Here is a 22538-nt window from a genome sequence, read left to right on the forward strand (position 1 = left end):
GGATGTTTGAATCCAAAGACATGGATTATCACATCAGAGGACTTTGCCTAGAATTACTTTCACCGTTAAACAAAAACAAGTGAACAAGGTAATCGAAGTACATCTGCTAAACAAAAACAGCTGGTGAACTGGTTTCTGCTCTTAAGAAGAGAACACCCTGTGGACTACTGGAGCCTTGACATGTTTGTGTCACTTGTGCTAAACTTTAAGTGCCTCAGCAATTAACACGTTTGTGTAAAAACATCAATGCTCCAACTGGGGAAGTTCCTATTTGGTCAAATCTAACTTCCCAGGTAGGAGTGTTTGCTTAACGACTACAAAGATGGCTTCCCTTGGCCAACACGTTCTAACAAAAGTGACATAGACTCATCATCAGCCAAAGTAAAACAAAGAGAAATGTAGCTGAGGAGGTTAGCACCATAGCTAACAATAACTAGCTCTAGCCACGCAGCTAACAGTGTTAGCTACATGAAAACTAGCAGCATGATGGGAAAACTTACAAAAGCAAACTGGGAAGTGATGTGACATACCATCACCTGCTAATGAGTGTGACCTAAATGACGAATCCCGCCATGTTAATTAACGTCAACCTTTCTTCTCAGAACGTTCAAAATAGAAAACAAATATACCCAGTATGATCAATATTGGTCATACTGCCCCCCCCCTTTTTTTTTCCCTGTTAAGAGTAAAATAATTAACACACTGAATCATTATGGTGTTTCAACAGGTTCTGTGGATAAAACAATGATGCTGTGTGATTCATATGTTATGATTTAATGCTTCTACAATAATTATTGTTTTTAAAGTATTATGAAGTTCAGTTTTACCTAATTTTAGGTTTTCTGTTTAGGTTATTAATATTGTCTTTCTGACAACCTCTTGTGTTTCGTATTTGAAGATGCTGATTTCATATATATATATATAAAAATATATACATACGTACATACATATATACACACACACACACACACACACACGTGTGTATATGTACACATATATGCAAATATCAAACCTCAAGGATCCATCTAATCCAGCTGCATCTCCACTGGATGTTTTTGTACCTCAGAGTTCCAGCGTGTCAGGTCACTTTCCAGCTGTGCATGTCTGATCCCAAACAGTGTCGGGGGGTATTTTCTGCTCCGGGGAGGCTGATGCAACATACCAGACACGTGACAACACCCTCACCTTTCACACACTAACCCAGTGGGGCCTAAAAAATCACAGTCCTCCCTCCCCTCGGAGGAAGCTCACGTACGTACTGTACATGTGCAGATATGATGAGACATGTTGTGTTATTGTAATCTCCACAGATGCAGCGTCCTAGTGGTTCCTAATCAATGCTGGAAAGTTTTGGGATGTGTTAAAGGATGGAAACTGATTTCCAAGATTTACCAGTGTGTCATGACATAAAGATAAATGTCTGATGTTTGAAGACGATATTTTTATCAGATAGCTTCTGGTCAATCTCAGGCAGCGATGTGACAATTGAAGTTCCCTCAAATCTAGAAGCAGACCTGTTGTGTTGCTGCATCTCATAATGTAGCACAGCAGTGAGGCGGCCATCCAGATCATTCAGTCACTAAGCAGAATTTGTGACCCCAGGTGAATAAAATTCAACAGGGAAACTGAGAGATTCACCCTCAGCTCATGTTAAGAAGTTCATTTATTCTTCCAATGGTGGTGTGCAGCCCAAGTGTCCGGCCGTGTGCTGCCTCTTTTTGATTTGGAGGGTGAAAAACAAAGGGTTTGCTTGTTGCCTCCGAACGTAAATAAATACTGACCTAACAACCAAAAAGGAAGAGGAATTCCTGCACTGAATATTTCATTCTCCAACAACAGATTTTCCATAGCACATCATCCCTTCATACAGTCAGCGTGAAGGGCTTAATGCTTCTTCTCTTTCTTGTTGAATGTGAAATTTTAATTCAAGGATGTTTATGTGTATTTCCTCTTTTTCGAGTGCGAGTATCTGCAACGTGACACAAGTCCTGGGATCAGGCCTTATCAAATGTTTCTGATCCTGACGTAAAATATGAACAGAAAAGCTGTGTTGAGAATGAATATTTCCAAAATGAAAACCAAGATTTATTCTTCAGCAAAGCAGATGAGTCACTGAACTCGAGGAGGACGTGATGGAGGTTCTGGCAATTACAATACAATGATGAAATAAGCAGAGAAGGCTTATGTAGACTGTGGAAACACCCTCAGTTTCATAACTTCCTGACTCAAGATTATATGACAACCACAACCTCAAATTAAAATTAGGATGATTTTTGAACAAACATGAAGAGCTGCCAGAGTCTGAACCTCCACTCTTCTGAAGCTCTCTGCTTAATACTCATACATTTATTCTAACTTACAGGAAACAGCTGTTACTGTAACTTGACCAAAGCATGGGCAAGTCCAGGTTCACGTCCAAACACAACCTCACAACAGTGGAACATTGTGTTCTGATACAGCTGAATAAGGATGGAAACCACCTCGTCCAGCTAAGTCGGGATGAAACTGCCGATAAAAGCTCCTGCCTGATGTCAGAAGAGAAGCAGGAGGTTGGAGGATACGTGCAGAACCGCAGCTGAGGGAGAGACACGTGCAATGACTCACCAGGAGCTCCGCTGCTCCCAGCATGGACTCACTGTTGAAAAGTTCCCCTCCAGTGTCACACTGGAGTGCAGAGACCAAAACGGTTAAAGCAGGTGAAAGTCCTGGCCCCAGCTATTTTTAGGGAATACAAATAAACCCAGGATCATTTCACAAAAAGTGGGCAATGTTCATTTTGATATGTGTCATTGCACAAAACGCGACAGTATGCAAACATTACACTGTATTACAGTGACTTTTAAGAGACGGCTGCTTGCTGGCCCCTTCCTACTTTTGGTTTGTATGTTAACTTTCAGATGTTCTCTAAAACAGTGGAGCTTTTAATATTACCCTTTAGGAAACAACGTTTTACTTCTGTTTATTTTTAACCATCTAATATTCAATATTTCAACACAGATTTAAGGTGAAGATATAAAACTTTATGCCAGCCCACATGGTTCAGGCAATTTCACTGAGAGCTCTACAATGACGTTTGATGTTTTAAGTTAAAGATTTCTGCAGTTATTAAACAGAATGTTATAAACGCAGCAACATACGTGCACGTACATGATTATAATAGCATGGGCCAAGAAAGAATCCATGAAGTTTTTAGGGGCAGCTGCACCATTATAAACGCTGCTCATCATGCTGGCTGAGGTAAGGCTTCTACGAGGCCTTCACACGGTGCATAAATGATGCCAGGGCATCTCTACATAGATACAAGCGCGTGCTAACAGTCACGTCGATCAACCACAAATGGTAAATGGTAACACACGTGCACCCTATAAACTAAATCCTTGCAACCCTCTTCGACTCACCTCCAAAACAATTTCATGTGTCCTGGCCAGCCAGAGGAAGCAGATAACATCTCTAGGACTTGGTGTTCATGAAAAATGAATTCAATATTTGGAACGCTGATACTTTTGGCCAGAGGGGCCACCAAAGTGCATACACACTGAAAGATCCCCTCCAGCCATGTGTTTCTGGAATACAAAAACACTCAATATTTTTGGTTCATAAGAACAACCATAATCACCACACTGAAATGCTTAAAACACCACTTTATCTTCTCCGTCGTATAAAAATTACAATCTGAACGAGCACCCGCATGTGTGTCCCTCGTTAAACTGCTGTCCTCTCCATCACTGTTTGTTACCTGGAGGCTTCACAGTTCCACATTCTTCTGTATGTGGAATTCTGAACCAGGATCAGCTTCCAAATTATTTGTGATTTCGATAAGGGTGCACCAGTGTGTGAGAAACCAGCCTTCCAGTGCCAAACCCTGCACATCCATCCTTCCACACGGTGAAGACCCAACATTCAACTGTGAGAACTTGGAGACGAACACATTTTTAACTCAAGGAGGACTTTTTAAACACTGATTAAAAACTCGTCATTATTTTGCCAGTTACTTTATCAATTGATAAAATAACACTTTCAGTTCTGCTGATAACTGCCCGAAACATTTTCATGTCTTCTTCCCACACAGAGTTTTTGTTATATATATATATGTATATATATATATATATACATATATATATGTGTTTTGTTTTTTTTTTCCCCCCTTGTTGTATGTATGTAGTGTGTGTATGTTTTTCAGCATTCCACATGCCATCTGTACCTCATCTGTACGTCACGTGCCTTGTGTGTCTGGGTGTGTGCATGAGTGTGTGTGATTGCTGGATTTTGTTGTCAGGAGTGAGATTGTAAAAGCCCTGCAGGGTGAACTTTCCCCTACTTCTCACAAAAAAGGCATTCCTGATCAACGTCAAACACTTGCTGCCCCCCCCCTAAACACACACACACACACACACACACACACACACAGAAATAAACAATAATCATCAAGTTATCTTGATTTTTTTTTAATTATTTAGGATTGGAAGGTTTAGTCTTATTTTTAAGCCCCATTCATTTTATACTCTCCAATGTATTTGAACAAACTGCCAAATAATGACAGATACGTGCAGTAATGACTATAACAAAACATTATTATATACATTTTGTTGGTCATGTAAAATGTATTATGGTCTTTATCATTGCCTGTGTAAAGGAAAAAAAGAATATGAATCATTGAAGATCCTGACATGGTTGAAAGCTGCTCAACATGGACCTTACTTAGTGAGTTCCATCATTAACTGTATTTGGTTAAATAAAGGGAAAGACATGCAAGTATTGGGCACATAAGGCTAAATTTACTTATTTCAAATCACTAAAAACATTAAACATTTTTTGGACATATTAAAAAAAGGAGCCGATTTAAATCGTCTGCCAAAGTTATCAGAGCATGTTTTTTAAGAGAAAGCGTGAACTGGTACAGCTAAACTGGATCCGACTGCACATCAGCCAGTTTTCATCCAGAAATTCAGACCTTTCGTTGCATCATGGTGGAACTCCTCTGAGCAGTGACCGCTATGCATGACTTTCCACGCCCCCGGCCCAGTCCATGCCCACTCCAAGCTCCCACAGCCAATCAGAGCGGCCCTCTGCTGCATCACTGAGCTATAAAAACCTCACAATGCCATTCGTAGAATTGCAGCACACAGCAGACAACAGACAGCGAGAACACCAGCATTCTCATCAAAACAGACCTGAGAGAGTTGGCTAAGAGATGAAGATGCCTCAGCTTCTCATCCTCCTGCTGACCATTTGGGTGCATGCAGCAGCAGGTTTCCCTGCAGACAGACGAGTCTTACCAGGCGGCAGAGAGAAACACGCCTCCTGGGATGATGTCAATGTGGTGGCCCACGGCCTCCTGCAACTGGGCCAGGGTCTGAAGGAGCATGTGGACAAAACCAAAGCCCAGATGAGGGACGTCAGTGCCAAATTGAAAGCCTTCAACATCACGATGGCTTCACTGGAGAGAAAGCAGCAGGAGCAAGAGGAAGCCCTGAGGGCTAGAGGGAAAGAAGTGGAGGAGAGGGAGAAGATGGCTGCAGAGATGGCCGAAGAGATGAGGGTGAAGGTGGAAGAGGTGAAGAAGCAGGCCAAGGACATCTACTCTAGGATGGACAGACTGGAGGGGAAGGTGGAGGAAGTGATTGCAGAGCCGATGCTGGACAGCAACTACAGTGATCACACAGGGATCCCATTTATCCAGGTGAGAGACCAACATCTGTTTGAGCTCGTGTTTGAAACAAACTTCTACTTATCTGTCACTGCACCCCATCAAATCACCTCCATCCTAGAGAGACGGAGGTGAGATTTGAGGATGTGAACATAAAGATGTAGCTAATGAGATGGGTGGGGTTTATCTGTTGTTTTCCAGAAGATGGTGGCAGCTCAGAACAAACGCATCGACCAGCTGGTGGACAAAATCAGACAACAACAAGACAAACTGGAGAAGCAGAGTCTGCACCTGCAAGCCCTGCAGAGCAAGGTGAGTCCCAATCAGACGGCTCTGACATCTGTAAAAGAACTGGAAACCTGCAATATCAGAACAACCGGGCCCTCCGACCTCAACACTTCGCTAATCCGTTCATTTTTATTTATTCAGGTTTCACAGAAGAGAGTAAAATCCCACAGACGGAGAGATGAAGAGACGGCTCTGAGGGGAGAGGCAAAGCAGAGCCACATCAAATCAGGTAAGAAAACAAACCATTTTCTGACTTCCACATATCGCATTACAAAAAATGATGGTAAATAATGGTAATGACCTTTGTGGCTGCCAAGAAACGCTGAATGTGTCAGCTGTGAAATGTCAAATGCACAGCAGTTCTCAAAATGTTTCTTCTTCATTCTGGGCACTGAAATATAAAACAGCTCACATTGCTGAAACTCGACACACACGCAGATACTTTGAAAAATGATAAAAACTTTAATAGTTTATGAGTCATACGGTGTAAAATATGTCACCGTATCTATTCAATCTCAACACACCCACAGAGAAATAGTCTACAGGTCATATAATCATTGTGAAACTCGAGGAAAAGGTCGTAACTCTTCATGAACAGTGATGTAAGAATAAAAAAAAAACCTTTGGCCCTGAATTTATAATCGTTCCTCGCTGGCAGAGCTGCTCCCAGACGGTCCAAAGATCAGAGGAATGAGGACAAAGGCTTTTAAAGCACAGGTAGAGCTGCTGGAACACAGTTAGCACAGCCCTCAGCGTGCTCCAACCCAAGAACTAACAACCACTCAGTGCTTCAGTCTTGTGATTTGCTGAATCATCTGATCGGTTTTCTGTGTCCTGCTTTTCTCAGGTCTGGCTCGAGATTGCCATGATCTGTTTGTTCAAGGGCAGCGAGCCAGCGGCGTCTACACAATCCAGCCTCAGAACTCCCAGCCATTCCACGTCCTCTGTGAAATGACTTCAGGTGAGCCCAAAACAAACTGTCCCGAGGAACTCATTTTAAAACGTTAAAATGTATTGAAAAAAATAAATTGAAAAAAATCACGGCCAAGGGCTGGAACTCTACTTGACTCCAAAATAAACTCTGAGCCACACCAGTCGATCTCAACACTGATACTTTAGGGATCAATGAATTGTCATCAGAACAGTGACACGCCAAGTTTAGTAATCTTGTCTTTTTTTTTTTTTAATTTGCAATCAAAAGAAGTTTGACAAGTCAAAACTTGTTAAGGCAAAACTGAAAAAAAAAACACTTTGGACAAAACCTCTTAAGCTCAACTTCCCTTTGTTTCCTACAGAAGGCGGATGGACCGTCATCCAAAAGCGTCTGGATGGATTCCAGAGCTTCAACCAGCGTTGGGAGAGCTATAAAAGCGGCTTCGGCAGCCTAAACGGTGAGTTCAAGGGTGATTCAAGATGTTTAAATACATGTGTGAGAAAATGACCATCAGAGAAATTGACCTTTACTGTTTTACATCCTTCAGGAGAGTTTTGGTTAGGCCTGGAGAACGTCCACTCACTCACCAACCAAGGCCAGTACATCCTGCAAGCGGAGCTCTCTGATTGGGTGGGACACACTCAGGTGACTCGTTACCAGGTCCGACTTGATGGGGAAGAAAAGAAGTTCGCTCTTCACCTGGAGCAGGACTCTTCATCTGGAGTTCAGGAGGAGCTCATTCACACGGGAGCCTCAGGGATTCCTTTCTCTACCGCTGACCGCGATAACGACTTCACTGTGGACGTCAACTGTGCTGAGCTGCACTCAGGTACGATCAGAGTCACAACCCCGCTAACGTCAGCACACAACAATCCTCTTCAGAGCTGGAAGCTAACAGAACAACTGCGGTTCTTTTTGTTGCAGGAGGTTGGTGGTTCAGTGACTGTGGGACATCAAACCTAAACGGCAAGTATCCCAGAAGGCCGAGCCTGCAGCTGAGAAGACAAGGGATGTTCTGGACCACGAAGGGACAAAATGTCTCTCTGAAGACAACTCTACTGAAGATTGCACCCTCCACAATAAAGCAATAAGTCTCAAGAAGTGAACATTCATGGACTTAAGTCAAATGAGCTGCAAAAGACTGAACTACGCACACGTATGATCTGTCATAGCACACTGGATCCTGGGGTATTTCTATGCTGTGCCATGTAATAATAATATAGTAATTAATTTATAAATATTGTGGACTTCTTTTGTCATATTGACAGTTGTACTCTTCCCTTTGTAAGGGAGCTTTTCCAAATACTACGACTACTTGCTGTACATATTTAATGTTTTATAGTATAATAATGTAAAGTCAAAAAAATTAACATTTTAACTTTAAATATTTTATATTTGTTGTATTTGAACTGCTGAAAATAAAGGTTTTCAACGGCTGACCGAAAGCTGGCACTGTGTTCTTGAAAACAGCCACTGAACGTGCAGAGAATTAAAACCACGACAAACACAAACAGATGTCACACCAGTAGTTCCAGGACGGGAACAACAAAGCACGACGAAAGTAAAAGAAGAAACTGATGAAATTAAAAAAAGAAAGCGATGAAAGTAAAAGAAGAAACTGACGAAAGTAAAAGAAACTGACGAAAGCAAAAGAAACCGACGAAACCAAAAGAAACCGACGAAACAAAAAGAACCTCATGAAAGTAAAAGGACGTGCTGCTCACGATGAGCTTTAATTTCACGATAACACGACAGAACTGTTTAAATTGAGTACGATTCAAAATAAACCACACACTTCGAGATGAGTGGAGCGACTGATGTGGGGGTTTTTAGTAATACATGTGATGTTTTTTCTTATATTTATTGCTTTATTATCTATGACCTTGATGAGAGCTTTGTGTCACTGTTTTCAATGATGTTTATCTGTGTGTGTTCTTTTGCATGGCCTGCTGTTTTGACTCGTATTCTATTTGCATTTATTAACAATATAACATGATAATACATCTTTGAGGTTGTGTGGGTGACATTTTTGAAATGGATTGATTCTGAATAAATGTATTTATTTATTTTGGTTTGTTCCACCCTATTTTGCTTGGTGGTTGCTTGAACACACTTTAAGTTCCATACCATTAGCCATCTCTGTAGATCTGCTGCCCCCTGCTGAGGGTCAAGGGAAACATCAGCTAGACCGCCGCAGCTTTCGAGTTACTTCACTGGTTGGCGTTTTACTTCAATCAGCAAGAAAGAAACTGGCTAGGCAGCTTGTGATCATCCTGTGTATTAAGTAGCTTTATTCTGTTGTGTTGAAAGTAGAAGCTTTGTCAGGTTCATGGAAGTGTTTGCCCGAATGGACTGAATCTGGTTTGTCCCAATGAAACTGGATCAATGTGCGTGTATACAACTCTGAATATTCATACTATAGCAGCAATGCAGATGTGCAGTGCCAACATGAATAAAATCTACATAATACAGAGACTTTTCCTTGTCTATAAAACTGCAATCGGAGAAATTCAGACAACCCGACCTGCTTCAACTCCTTAAATCTTCACTGCATGATGGTCCTCGTTTTCTTTATACGTGGCTAAATCCAATTGTTTTCTATTATGTTAGTATGGAAATGTGATTTATGTGCTCCATTCTTTTATACCAGGACTGCATATGACAGTCAAACTAGTTTATGTTCTACTTTAATGATGTTTTATCTTTGCGCTGGGTGACTGACACACAACAAGATTGTAAAACTATGAACTCAACCTGTATAAATTCAAAACAGACTTTTTTATTTCTTCTTTCAATAGCTGAAAGTATACATATGTACAGTAGCTCATCGGACCCTTCTGTTGTGGCAGGTCCTCAGTGAGACTCCTTGATACAATAGTTCTTGGACTCCAGCAATTAATCTCAAGACTGCAACAGTTCATCATGTTCTGGGTCAGTTCATTGGCACCAAGGTATCATACAGTGTGCAAAAGTCATCTGAGCTGGACCTTTAAGAGCCTTCAGCAGCAGAAGAAAAACAAGCTATAAAAGTAAACCAGAGCGAGTGAGACAACAGCAGCTCACCATAATTTCCCAACGTTAGTGACTGCATAAGAATCAAGAAAATATACACTTTGAATAATTCACAATAAAAATGTGGCATGTAGCATTTTTCTTGATGCTCTGTAATAATAACAACAACAAAAAAGAAGCAGGAATGGCACAAGACATATGGAAGGTATTCCTCCAAGCTGCTTTTAACAAATGGATCTGACGGTCATGGGTTTTGTACCACTCGTCAGGTATAACTTATATAACATAATATAAGCAACATTTTCAACAATATAATCATTGTCTTGTTACTTCTCCTGTCTGCGGTCACCAGGGGTCCAACAACCTCAGCCCACTTTACTCTGAGTGAGCAGCTCCCCCTCCTGGTTATGAGTCAAGAAAAGTCTATTTGACTGTCCTGTTGTTCAGTTGTTACATTTATAGATTCATATTTATTTGAACATAAGTTATGGATGCTAAGACTACATTCCACTCACGGGGCAGTAAAGGCTGTGACACAGACGCTTGATATGTGATCCTCTACTAACACCTCAATTCCACCGAGGTGGAGCTAGGTTGTGGTTTTATTCTGTCCTTTGCATGCCTCCATATCCCACTGGGAGTTTGACAAGTGCAACGTTTTGTCTGGCTACATAGGCCGGCTGCGTCGCTGAATTAGGTTTTATTTCCGCTTATTGTTATTTCCAACTTTGGTTCTAAGATGAAGCTCTCGTCCAGCATGGCGGCATGGCATTGATGTGTTGATGCGCTCTGCCAGGTCCATTCTGCTCTGTGCAGCTTGATGCATCTTCCAACAAACATAGAACAAGTGTGTATTTTTATCTCTTGAGAGGAACTGCAGTGTATCTGGTGGCAATAATTATGTAGACCCCCCCAAAATAAGGGTGCGCTCTGAGATGATTCAAGTCGTATGCACACACACACTAAGAGGCCCACCAAAATTTTAATCTATTTCCAAATGTTAACTATCATTTATAAGCATGATGTTTAATACATAATACATTGTATTTTACTTCTGGAAGCCCCGGCCTGGAGTGGCCATGATCATACAGCAATGAAATCATGAGCCAGGTGTATTTTTGACAGTAGCAACATCAAATGTCACAGAGCTGATCGAACCGGGCAGAAAATCAGACATGGGAACTGTCCATTACCTGAAGCCGCAAAAAGAGAACAATAACTACAATTAATTTTTTATTTTTGTAGAACATTTTTATGTCACAGTGAAGTTGACCTTTGACATTTTGTCATAAAAAAAACTTAACAACATAACTTTCTTGACGTGTTTAGCAAAACTCCTCGGAAAAGCTGCCAGTGGGGTGTAAAGCCATGCTGAGGATAGAGCAAAAAAACAAAAACAAAACTAACTAACTAACAGGTGGAACACAGCGCCACCTGGTGGAATCAGGGCAGGCAAACTCTTGAGGTAAAGTTTGGCATACCTGTATCTGGAAATCAGCAGATTATGAAAGAAAGTGGAAGCCGGTGACGTTTGGATAAATTGAGGAGGTAGAAGCCAAGGAGAAGACAGGAGGAAGGGAAAGTCAGCGTGTGGAAAGACTTATCAGAGGTTCTGCTGGAGGAAGTGCAGCAGCGTCATCTCATAATGTTCTCCTGACTCTGGACACCTGATGCTGTGTCGCTCGTTGGGATAAACCTAACAGGAAACCCAAACATGAAATACATGTTTAGTCATTGTGACATTTCAGACATTCCAGAATGTCTTTCATGTTTGTCAAACTACAGTTACTGTGCTGTTAACGTGGAAGAAGAGCAATTACCATCTGAGTAGCACACACTTATCACAACCAAACCTCCCAGTCTGAGAAAATCTTTTCTCCTACAGGTTTGTTTATCTCACTCTGGTTAGTTTAGGAAAAGCCCACCAGGCTCTTGTTTAATACATGAGTAAATGGCTCCTACCTGAAGGCTGTATGGCTTCCCTGCCCGGATGATTTGAGACACCAGGTAGTTGGTGTGGAAAAAGTGCACATTCTCGTCAAGAAATCCGTGCAGGATCAACAGTCTGTTGGGCCTGTAATTACAGACAGATTCTGTCTTGAGTCTCCTGTTTACATTTCAAATGATCTAAACAGAGGCAGGGCCAGATTTTACACTTCTAAACCACACTTGACAATAAACAAATATGTTGTTTTGTGACAGTGCAGCAAACGCAAATAACAGTTTGCATATGATAATGCTTCTCTTCTATGATGCACACATATACATAAACCTGAGTGTTTGAAACAAAAAAAAAGATCTCACTCGTTGGGAAGTTTGTTGACGTGTAGGGCGACGGAACAAGCCTCATAGCCCTTCTGGTTGATGTCGGGCATGTCCAAGTACCGCTCGGTGTAGCCGGTGTCATAGGCTGTCCATAATGTCACTGGAGCTCCTGCAATGGCAACCTAAATGAAAAGTAATATTTTTATTAGTTATTTCTTAATTACAAAGCCATTTGAAACAAAACGATAAATGTCAATGTAGCTCACCTTGAAGATGTCAGGTTTGTGGATGAGTCCCATGAGTGACAGGAAGCCTCCGTACGACCACCCGTGGATGGCAACGCGACTCAGGTCTATAAACTTGTACTTGTCAGCTACATAGTGCAAACCCTCAACCTGGTCTTCAATCTCCACCTGACCCTGAAGAGGGGACAGGAGCGAGGCCGCCCAGCTGTAAACAACCTTTATGTTTACACATATTCAAATACACAAATCAGGTTAAAGTCATATTTACGTTCCAAGGGTTCCTGTTATTTTTTTATGCAGAAAGTAACAACATTATAACACAGCACACTGAGCAGTGTTTTTCTCTCAGATGATTTATGTGGTAAATACCATTTTGTCCTTCACAGCTCCTTCAAACTTGAGTCCTCGCTGACACGAGCCCCGCCCATCAATGACCAGCACGGCGTAGCCAAGGTACGCCAGTGTGCTCAGCCGCAGATACTTCACGCCTTTATATGAGTTATTCACTAACTGGACCTGCAGGAAAGTTTTCATTTCTCATTTGATGTTTTTTTTCTTGGGTAATAATACTTGTCACACATTCAAATGGTGATATATTGTTGTAAAAATGCTGTGTTTCAAAATAAAACTTTGTGCTTTTTATAATATGTGGTGAAAATCTTCCTTCTGTTGCTTCTAAGCCTGTAACATGAGTCTAATGTGGCACTGCGGGGGCTTAAACCTGAGGACCGCCGTAAACAAAGACGACAGTGGGATGCTTCATGCCGGGGACCAGGTTGTGTGGTTTGAACAACATGCCATAAAGCTGGAAACCTGACTTCCCAGGGAAGCTAAAGATCTCTGGAGGAGTGTAATTGTGTGGGCAACCTGTAAACAAACAGCAGGCACATAAGAGAAGAAGATCTTGGTTAGCACAGTCTGTACATGAGGGTCACCTCCTTCAAGTAGGGCTGAGCCACAGTATCTTTTATCTTACTATGACGATTTCAATATACAAGGATTCTTAGGGAGAAAAGAAAGTACCATTATTCCTATAATTGTACTCCTGATTGTATGAGATATTCCTATTTATGTTCAATTGTAAGTAGAAAAAGGGGCGGCATGGCTTAGAGGTAGAGTGGCCGTCTAGCAACCGAAGGGTCGCTGGTTCGATCCTCACTTGCCCCGGTGACCATGTCCAAGTATCCTTGAGCAAGATATTGAGCCCTTAATTGCTCCTGATGGCCCTGCGATGGACTGGTGACCCGTCCAGGGTGAACCCGGCCTCTCACCCAATGACAGCTGGGATAGGCTCCAGCGCCCTGCTCAACCCTTAATGGATAAGCGGTATAGAAATGGATGGATGGATGGATGGATAATCATAAGAAAAGCCTAATAAAGTAAATTCCAGCTCAGAAAAAAACTGCACAATGTCAAGTAAGCAGGTCAGGAGGTTCAAACATAACTATTTTTCTGTTGTGGTATCACAGGAGTTTGCCTGATTGCTTCAGTATGGTGCACAATAACTTCTCCTAACAGCGTGCACGTTTACTGGCCTCACACATGTACTCTTAAATACACTAAAATCAGCAGAGTACAATCAAATTGAAAAGTAAATTTAATTGCAACAGGACAAGAACCTTTTTTTCCTTCCAACCGGCACTGGATGCAACACCTACAGTAAAAATCATCAATTGATCAGAGTGCTACTGCACCACTCCCCTTAATGAGCTCACACTGTTTCACTCACGTTGAGCTCATGAAACATTCCACTTTCCCAATTACTAATTTTACAGACATGCTTTTGCCAGCCTTGCATGCTACTGTTTTATTTCTTGTTTACAAGGTAAATAAAAGAGAATTTTCTGGGTTTATTTTCTGGAGGGCTGTGTCAAGAGGGACAGTATTTTTTTAAGTCCACAACAAGCAAAAAGAGGGAAAGAATAACTGCGCCGCACACAAACAGTGAAATAATATGTTGATATTGTGGGAGGGCTAAGAATGTGTACTGACTGCTTCTACCAAATATCTTCTTTGTTCAGGCAGCAAGTGCATACAAAATTGAAACACATAAAAACACTGATAAAATCTGCTTTAGTACCTGAGGACTCCATCATGCTGGCCCAGAACTGAGGCTCTTTGAGCAGGGGGTTACAGTCTGAGTTCTTAAGCTTGTAGATGTGCACGCTTGGTGTGCTGGTCAGGCTGCTGTGATGGCTGACAAACATGTCAAACGTCTGAGTGGAGGGACAGACGAGACAGGGGCAGATTAACAAAGCTGCTGCGAACACTGGGGTAAAGCAAAATGTAAACTGAACATTTCCAGTTCCACACTAGTTGGTTGTTTAATGTGAGAAAGACCCATAAGGGGTTTCTAGAAGATGATTCCAGAAAGAGTATTCACTATTGATGGCAACAGTGGCTAACTTTTTGTGACAAATACTATCATGTCCAACTCTAGTTTACAAGCCATCTTAAAAGCCTGGAAACAGAATTGCTGTGTTCTTCTTTTCCAGACTGCACGGCGCTGTGGACACATAAACTTTATGTCTTTGTAAATGTAGAATGCTCATGTTTCATTTTCACCATCCTTGCATGAAGGCAAAAGTGCTAACCTCTCTAATAAAACTGTATTACTGCAAATCCAAGATGAGTATGAACTGCTGTTATTTTTTTATAATTTATGAGTATTTAGACCATTGGTGTGTGTGTGTGCGTGTGTGTATGTACCTGGCTCACAGAACAGCTGTGAGAGAAACCAGGTTTAGTGAGTCGGATGATTTCACCCGGAGACTCATAGCTCACTACATATAAGTGATGCTCCAGAGGAGAGTCTCTGGTTCCCTGGAAGTAAACCAGCTTTTCTGTCTCATCCACCCAAATCTGAGGACTAGACGAACGCTGCACCAAACAGTACATACAACAAACAAAAAAACACACAAACAACAGAATTAGCACTTCACGCTCAAGTGTATGTAGTGTAGCCTGCTCTTCTCTCATGTTATTAGACATTTGTGACAGATCTTATCATACATAAAATGACGTTTCTGGTGATTAAAAAAAAACTGAATCAGTTCATACTTGTGTCTAAGTCACTGTTTGCGTCAAATTCTCAGAAGTTCCCTCAAGTCTGTGCGATATTATGCTCACAAGGCCGAAAACATGTTTTGTGAGGCTAGACTGTTCTTGACCTTTGACCTCCATTTCTAGTCATTTCTTCTTGGAGCAGATCCAAAGTAAAACCAAATTGAACCACTATCTCTGCTGTCAGCGCCTTGTGACATACACAGAGACATTTTCTCCGTCATCATCAAGCTGCACATTTGACATGTAGTTTATTAACAGTGTACTGGTACTGTACCAGCGATCTAATACTATTCTTCTGGATAAGAACTGAATAAAAGTCCACAAACTTTAACTGGTACAGGAGCAGGACTTTACCTTTGCTCCATGATTGGCCAACACCTCCCACTCTCCACTAGTTAATGTCACCTCCTCCTTGACTGGACACATGAAATCACCTGGTGAGAGAGACCAGAGAATGTAACATCATGCTTTTTTTTTCTCTTTTTTTTCCACACACACACACACACACACACACATGCACAGTGAACAGTAAATCTCATGTTCTACTACATGGCAAGAATCATTTTAATATGTGTGGTGGATAAAGAATGAAAAGGCAACGAACTGAAAAAGTATTTGAAAGTAAACCTTGATTGAAAAAAATGGAAAAGTAACACACACGTATACACACAATGGCAATGTCAGAATACAAACATGTATATTTAACTTGTATTTTAGATTTTTAGATAATTGATCTCTTATATACCCTAACCCTGAATCTGTGACACTGCTCGTCACTCGTCACACAGCGATACCTTCAGAGTGTGTGTAGACTCTGGCCCAGTTGTAGCTGCCTTGCTGTAACACAGACGTGATCTTATACAGGTGGCAGAACCCTGTTTTGGACTCATTTACAGTGATAAAGGTGATCTCCTCATCACTGGTTTGGATAAATGGATGGAAGATATCATGGACCTACAAAACAAACAAATAGCTTATCTGTTCTTTCCACTTACATTTAAGACTTCAGTCCATCTTATTTGCATTAACTGCTCACATTGATCCAGATTTCGCTAGACTCTTGGTGGATGATGAACGGATGAACTGTGTCTCCAAGAGCCTCGAGGCTCTTCCGCCTGCTGGCCTCATCCTGATGTGCAGGGATGAAGAACGCCGGCGGAAACAGGACCAACTGGAGACGCTGCTGCCGTCGGTTCATCATGACTGCCCATGCACTGGCCAACAGGAGGAAGAGCATGAACATGTGCACATGCAATATACCAACGTTCTGGAGTGCAGCATGACTTAACGACAATATGTGAGGTCAAGAAACTCACTATCGGCCATCTTTCGTCCATCCAGCTCGAGTGATGTATTCAGCGCCAGGGAACAGGCTGGTGAAGTGAACAGGCAACTCCTTTTCCTGTGTGCTGACAATCTGAGGGAGAAATGACATCTGGATCACCTCTGAATATCTTTCTGAGGAATTTTCTGACTGTTGTGTTTGATGCAGCGGGTGACAAGTTCCATAAAATTTGAGAAATTCTTGTTAAATTGAGTGAGAACTCACTCTGCCAAGATTGTCCATCCTAATTTCAGCTATTTTCAGAGTAGTATCAGGATTCTTGCTGCCTAGAAAAAAATTAAACACAGTAAACACATACATCAAAAATTATTGGAAAGCTGAACGAACTAAAGCACATTCAGAAATTTAATTAAACAATCATTTGTCAATCAAATCCAGAACTACACCCTAAAACAACACATCGCATCCTTAAACTTTAAAGATGTTGATCACCTGCACGTGGGTATCGGTAGACATCAGTCCTACGCTCCTCCAGAGCTGGTGAAGGTACATGGATGATCTCAACCTCGGACTCATCCACTTCCTCATATAAAATCTGCAGAGTTTTGCCACCGTCTGATTCTGCGACAGGGAGAAAAAAAAAAGTCAGGAACACAGTAAACAAAGCAACAACATAGACGGTATCGCATTTACTTTGAAACAGTTGCAACTGATCCATTTAAAAAAGTTTTTCTGTTTTCAGTTACTTTCAAAAGATCCCTACTGATCTGATAACAATCCATCTTCAAACTATTAATATCAGCATGACATAAAAAGAGCACAGAATGACAGTAATAGATTACTAGCATATTACTCATTCACCTTCTCCAGCAGTAGGTGACCACCAGTATCCAGTGAAGCGATCAAATTCTTCCTGAGTGACAAACGTGGCGACACCAGCTGACTTTGTGTCCTCTCTCGGGTTATTGAGACCTGAAATGAAAAACAGAGACATATAAACACAGTGCAAAGATTCCATGTAAGACTGTCGGTGAACATCTCACCAACCTTTATGGCAGAAGGTGAGTCTCCTCTCTTCACCCGTCTCAATGCTGCACACCCAAATGTCATTGTTGTTGATGAAGCCGATAAAGTTTGGGTCCCCTGGACAGATCTTAGGGTCCATGCGTGAGCCTGAAATGTGGCTCTTGATCTCTACAGGTTTCATGGGACAAGTCTGCACAAAGGAAGAACGATTGGATAACTGCTCACTGAGTTTTTATTACATAACATGTTTGACCAACCGGAACATGTGAAGAGGGAGATATAAATAGATGAAGAGATGTAAAAACTTACTGACATTCAAGAAATGTTTTGGTTTTCATCATAGAAGTAAATGCAATTGTCTGCAGCCAAAATCAATTACACAATTTTTAGAATGAATGACAGTTCAAACTAAATATATTTGTGCCAACTGAAATACAATGAGCAGGTACATGCAATGTGGGTCATTAAAACAAAACAAAACACTGTCCTTCAACAGCACACAAATATCAGCATAAAGAACACATGTTCATTTATAAAGTAATAGGTAGGAACCCTGCACGAACACACAGAGAGGGGAAGACAACTGAGCTCATGTGTACACAGGTAAAAATGTTTGTGTGACCCGAGATGGGCTTCTAACATCCTAGATGTTAATCCATACATTAATGGAAAACCAGCCAGAGTCAGCTTTGCCTGTAAGTATGTATCAGGGTGCTTGCAGGACCAATGTACAGTACATTTTGAAGTTTTAATATGCGACTACAATACTGAAACAAACATTTTCACTAGGTGCCCCATTACAGGGTCCCTTTCTGAGGGTTTGAGGAGTGAAAACATTCCTTTAACTCACAATGAAGCTGCTGTTTCCACCATCCCGGCAGTAGTACAGACTATTATTGGCCTGGAACAGAAAGACTCCGCTGGGCCGGTGGTAGTCATAGGAAGTGATGCCAGACACCCCCAAGCGCTTCCTCTCTCGCAGCAGCTCCTCCTCCCGGGAGAAGCCCCCGTGGTGAGGGCTGGCCTGAGTTCAGGGGTGACAGGACACACAAAGTGATGAAGCTGGCCAACTGAGGTTGAGGTCAAATGGTTTGTTGAGGGCATGGAAAACAAACAAACGGTGAGAGAACATTAGCGTAGCAGTGAAACCCTCTATCTCCCCTAGACAACGAGAAACTGTTTATCAAATCAATACATCCCGGTGTAACTGCTGAGTAGAAAGAACATTAGTCACGTCTCTTATGTCACTAGGGCTGGTAGACATGTGCAGAGTGGGTCACAACCATCTTTTAAATAAATATATACTCAGTTAACTTTCTCGGCTGAAAAATAATATATACAATATAAAAGAAATAAAACTCCTTGTCACCTGAAAGTGATCCAGCATCTGTTTCCAAGACAAAACCAGTAGAGCATCTTTACGGATCTTCTTGGGGATGTCAGAGTACAGTAAAGAGTTTACTCTGCTGGAGTAAGGCATTCCTGAAAAGAACAAGCACACCAAGCTAAGACAAAGAGGAGGTCGTTTTTATTGTCATCAGACCTCGATACAAAGACATTTGTCTTCTGTATTTAACCTCTCCTCTATTGAGCTGTGATGCGTTACGCAATCAGGGTCCAACTCCAGATCTTTGTCCTCAGGAGCACCCACAGGAGCATTAACCTAACACACAGGTCTTTCATGGGGGAGGAATCCCATGCAGACACGGGAAGAACATGCATACTCGACACACTGCTGTGAGGAGCCAGTGCCATACTGGCACCATAACTGCAGCTGCCACATTTTACTAGGAAATCTGATAACTGGTTTGTCATCCACAACTGGTTTTGTTTCTTCCTCTTCCTACATGCTGTTGAACTCTGGTGCAAAATAGCATCTTTAGAAAAAAAAGCCATTCCTTTTTTTTCTCCAACACAGCCGTGTCCACAGGAATAAAAGTGTCTAATCGATCAAACTCACACAGCCGCTCCGGCTGCAGCAGACATATTATATATAGCAGGTTTTGCTTCCTGCAGCTGGTCACTGGATATCAAATGTGCTGAAAACAGCTGCTGGAATCTAAACCTCTGACTCACCAGCTGCATCCACAGATACTTCATAGAGACGAGCTGTCCTGTAACACTACCACAGAAAAAAAATGCTGGCTTACATGTTCACCCTGACAAAGAGTACAAATCTGACAGGGACCTATTTATTGTTTGGTTGCTACTTGAACATTGCAGGGGAATCACCCAGCTTAGAAACTTTGGAAAATGGGTCCCTAATTTCAACAACTGTGTCAGACCACAGTATTTCTCACCGAGGTAGTAGATGCGGTGAGAATGTGGGCTGGTCTCATCCTTCTGGACAAAATGGAAGTCATGCGGAACCTTACTGATGACCACGCCGGTGTTCTTGCGGTTGATGTGGATGATTTTCCGCAGGCCATCCCACGTATGCTTCTCTACCTGGAAGTGGGTAGGATTCACATCCTCCATCTCCACCACCTCAGTGCTGTCAGAGAGCTCATCCACCCCCGTCATGCCCGCCAGTGTCTCTCTGACGCTGTGGACAGACATTCATACTAGCATACTATTCATACACTAACACTGGCAACATCCTAGATTCAACATTAAAGAAATCATGAAAAGTCTGAACTGTCAACATCTGATTTAAATTATATGAAATAACTGAATTCAAATAAAAGAAAATTAAAATTGAAAACCTGGCATCTGTGAATTCAAATATTCCATACCTGTCCCTGTCGTCTTCTGATTTGTCTTCAAATTTCAGCCTCTTTACTCTGTGCATTAACCGTTCAATGACCCCCAACCAGACCTGGCACCCTGAGGAACAGAGGGTTAAGAAATGTGACAATTCAGTACGTACAACTGAGAAAGTAAAAATAAAAATCAAGAACTTGGCAGGCTCCTGGTTTACTAATATTCAATCAACAATGAAACAGTTGCTGTTACAGAGGAGGCAGCCCCGTGGAGGGCAGACGTCCCTGCGCTGCTTCATCGAAGAGCTCTTCCACAGAATACTTCCAGCAACACGATCCGGCTCTGAAGACTCTATGACTCAGCTGCATGACTCTGGTACTTCCAACGCTTGTGTCAGTACTGTGGCAAATGTTGCACCACCGCTTCACATTTTACTGTAGATCGTATGTTGGGTGTTCTGTTGTAAGAGGCCGTCATGAAGTGCAAGTTCCATTAAAGCTCATTCTCAGAAATTCATATTTCACGTTATCAGATCTGTCATAATTTCACATTGTTTAGCGTATTCGTGTCTCTATGGTGTAGAGAATAAACGTTAACAGTCTTTAAGTGGGGAAACCTCTGCTATAAGAAAACATTAACTGCATTTTAACTAAACAAGCAAACATGGTGAACATTTCGAGAGGAAAAGATTGATATCCATTCATTCTTCTTCTACCACACTCAAGTTTCAAGGCATATAATCACAGCTGAGCTATTTTACACTTAAAGACAGCAGCCGAAGACGATGACATACTGTTGCAATTTTTTTTTCAACAAATTACAAATGCTAACTTGTATTTTAATTTGTATTGAACAAAGAATTCTCTAACTTCAATAGCTCAAAGGCAATTAAAATTCCATTCTCTAGCTGATATTTTCAATTTATGTTTCAGTATTGTGTTTAAAACATTTTTATTATTATTATTTTGAGTTTCAAGGAGCAATATGAGTAAAACAAACAAAAAACAACAATATGCACAATACTGGTCATGAAAATGGTGATGAATCTCAAAAGCCTAAACTCTGTGTAAATGACATAAATACTCATTAAGATGCAGCCATGACTGGAGTAGTTTTGTATACTGTGCTCTTTTCTGGATCTGTGTGTGGGGGGGAGAGACACATAAGAATCTAAGTGAAACTAAATGAAATGTATTTACCAAGCAGTCTTTAGGTTTTTGCATGAGCAGTACCTGCCTTGTGGTAGTTATTTACTTACCACTGCGAAGTTAACGTACACAGTGCGTTAATTACGCATTCATAGGCTCTCGGTATAAGCAGTTTAAATCTGAATGTATTTAAATATCATCAATTAGAAGTGGTGAGAATGTAAGAGTCAGTGACGTGGTTTCACCATTTTCCTTTTGACAGATGAGCAAACGAAGCTAAAACGTCCACAAACCTTCACTCCAGACCGCAAACAGCTGGCCAGGTGTCGCTGCCCACCAGTCACTGGACCTCTCCGGTTGTACGCTCGCGGGAGCTAGCAGGCTATCAGGAACTAGTTAGCTAACGTACCAAAACAATACTCAGAGAAATGAATCATAACAAAAAAAACCCGGTTCATTTTAATCTTACACGTCCCACCTAAAGACACTAAACACTCGTCTTCTTTTATAGTCCGTGTCGAGTGTTGAAAGCGACGAGCTCAGTCTGAATGAATTGCTGAAATTACTTTCCCAGAGAGAAGCTAGCTTGAAATGCTAACAATGCGGAAATATTGACATCTGCTGTGACCTTTAACCCGGAAATAATTCGTCTTTCCAGCAGTTTAAGTTTTACCTGGTAATTTTAGTTCTCAGAAGAGGTTTAAAATTTTATTTTCCATCTATTAGGACAGTACAAGAAGGGATCACTTCCCCTAACAAAACACTTAAGCGTATAATGAAAAACTCATTTGCTGCTGAGATTGTTTGCAATTAGGACATCCTTTCCAATGAGGACAAAATGTTACAAGCTAAATATACTAAGTACCAGCAACCAAAAACTGCATTCCAAACATCGGAAAAGGGGGTGTCCCCCCCCCCC

At 41.5% G+C, this 22538-nt stretch overlaps 2 protein-coding genes across 4 annotated transcripts; one reads left to right on the top strand and one right to left on the bottom strand.

Annotated features, from left to right (window-relative positions):
* The first annotated feature begins 4941 nt into the window (after positions 1–4941).
* On the top strand, positions 4942–8963 carry LOC147249644 (angiopoietin-related protein 4-like). 3 transcript variants are annotated; one of them, XM_086223923.1, is made up of 7 exons: positions 4942–5680; positions 5852–5959; positions 6077–6164; positions 6783–6896; positions 7231–7326; positions 7417–7698; positions 7794–8963. In XM_086223923.1, the coding sequence occupies exons 1-7, from the start codon at positions 5192–5194 to the stop codon at positions 7958–7960; spliced, it is 1344 nt and encodes a 447-aa protein (XP_086080049.1). In that variant the 5' UTR covers positions 4942–5191; the 3' UTR covers positions 7961–8963. The 3 variants fall into 3 exon arrangements, with proteins under 3 accessions (XP_086080049.1, XP_086080050.1, XP_086080048.1); XM_086223922.1 differs by having other exon boundaries at positions 4993–5680; positions 5849–5959; XM_086223924.1 differs by lacking the exon at positions 6783–6896 and having other exon boundaries at positions 4943–5680; positions 5849–5959.
* Positions 8964–9377: 414 nt separating this feature from the next.
* LOC147249645 (dipeptidyl peptidase 9-like) lies at positions 9378–22473 on the bottom strand. The gene is made up of 21 exons (XM_086223921.1): positions 21913–22473; positions 20504–20594; positions 20069–20313; positions 19138–19250; positions 18619–18792; positions 17790–17958; positions 17604–17714; positions 17235–17363; positions 17007–17068; positions 16774–16874; positions 16494–16671; positions 16252–16411; positions 15812–15891; positions 15101–15271; positions 14472–14607; positions 13113–13258; positions 12761–12907; positions 12413–12565; positions 12186–12328; positions 11844–11955; positions 9378–11577 (listed from the first exon to the last, which is right to left on the bottom strand). Exons 2-21 carry the CDS (start codon positions 20557–20559, stop codon positions 11485–11487), a joined length of 2679 nt encoding a protein of 892 aa, XP_086080047.1. The 5' UTR covers positions 20560–20594; positions 21913–22473; the 3' UTR covers positions 9378–11484.
* Positions 22474–22538: the final 65 nt, after the last annotated feature.

Source organism: Aulostomus chinensis, chromosome 14, assembly GCF_037954235.1.
Source record: "Aulostomus chinensis isolate RoL2024-O1b breed Wild chromosome 14, RoL_Achi_v1.0, whole genome shotgun sequence".
NCBI lineage: Eukaryota > Metazoa > Chordata > Actinopteri > Syngnathiformes > Aulostomidae > Aulostomus > Aulostomus chinensis.

What these genes read in the sequence shown, in the direction of transcription:
- LOC147249644 (XM_086223922.1), top strand. Translation starts at nt 5,192, where the DNA reads ATGAAGATGCCTCAGCTTCTCATCCTCCTGCTGACCATTTGGGTGCAT. An exon ending in TGCAAGCCCTGCAGAGCAAG is followed by an intron (nt 5,960 to 6,076) that starts GTGAGTCCCAAT and finishes TTATTTATTCAG; the next exon opens with GTTTCACAGAAGAGAGTAAA. An exon ending in CTGTGCTGAGCTGCACTCAG is followed by an intron (nt 7,699 to 7,793) that starts GTACGATCAGAG and finishes TTTTTGTTGCAG; the next exon opens with GAGGTTGGTGGTTCAGTGAC.
- LOC147249645 (XM_086223921.1), bottom strand. Translation starts at nt 20,559, where the DNA reads ATGCACAGAGTAAAGAGGCTGAAATTTGAAGACAAATCAGAAGACGAC. An exon ending in AGATGCTGGATCACTTTCAG is followed by an intron (nt 18,793 to 19,137) that starts GTGACAAGGAGT and finishes CCCTGAACTCAG; the next exon opens with GCCAGCCCTCACCACGGGGG. An exon ending in GTCAACAAACTTCCCAACGA is followed by an intron (nt 11,956 to 12,185) that starts GTGAGATCTTTT and finishes CTGTAATTACAG; the next exon opens with GCCCAACAGACTGTTGATCC.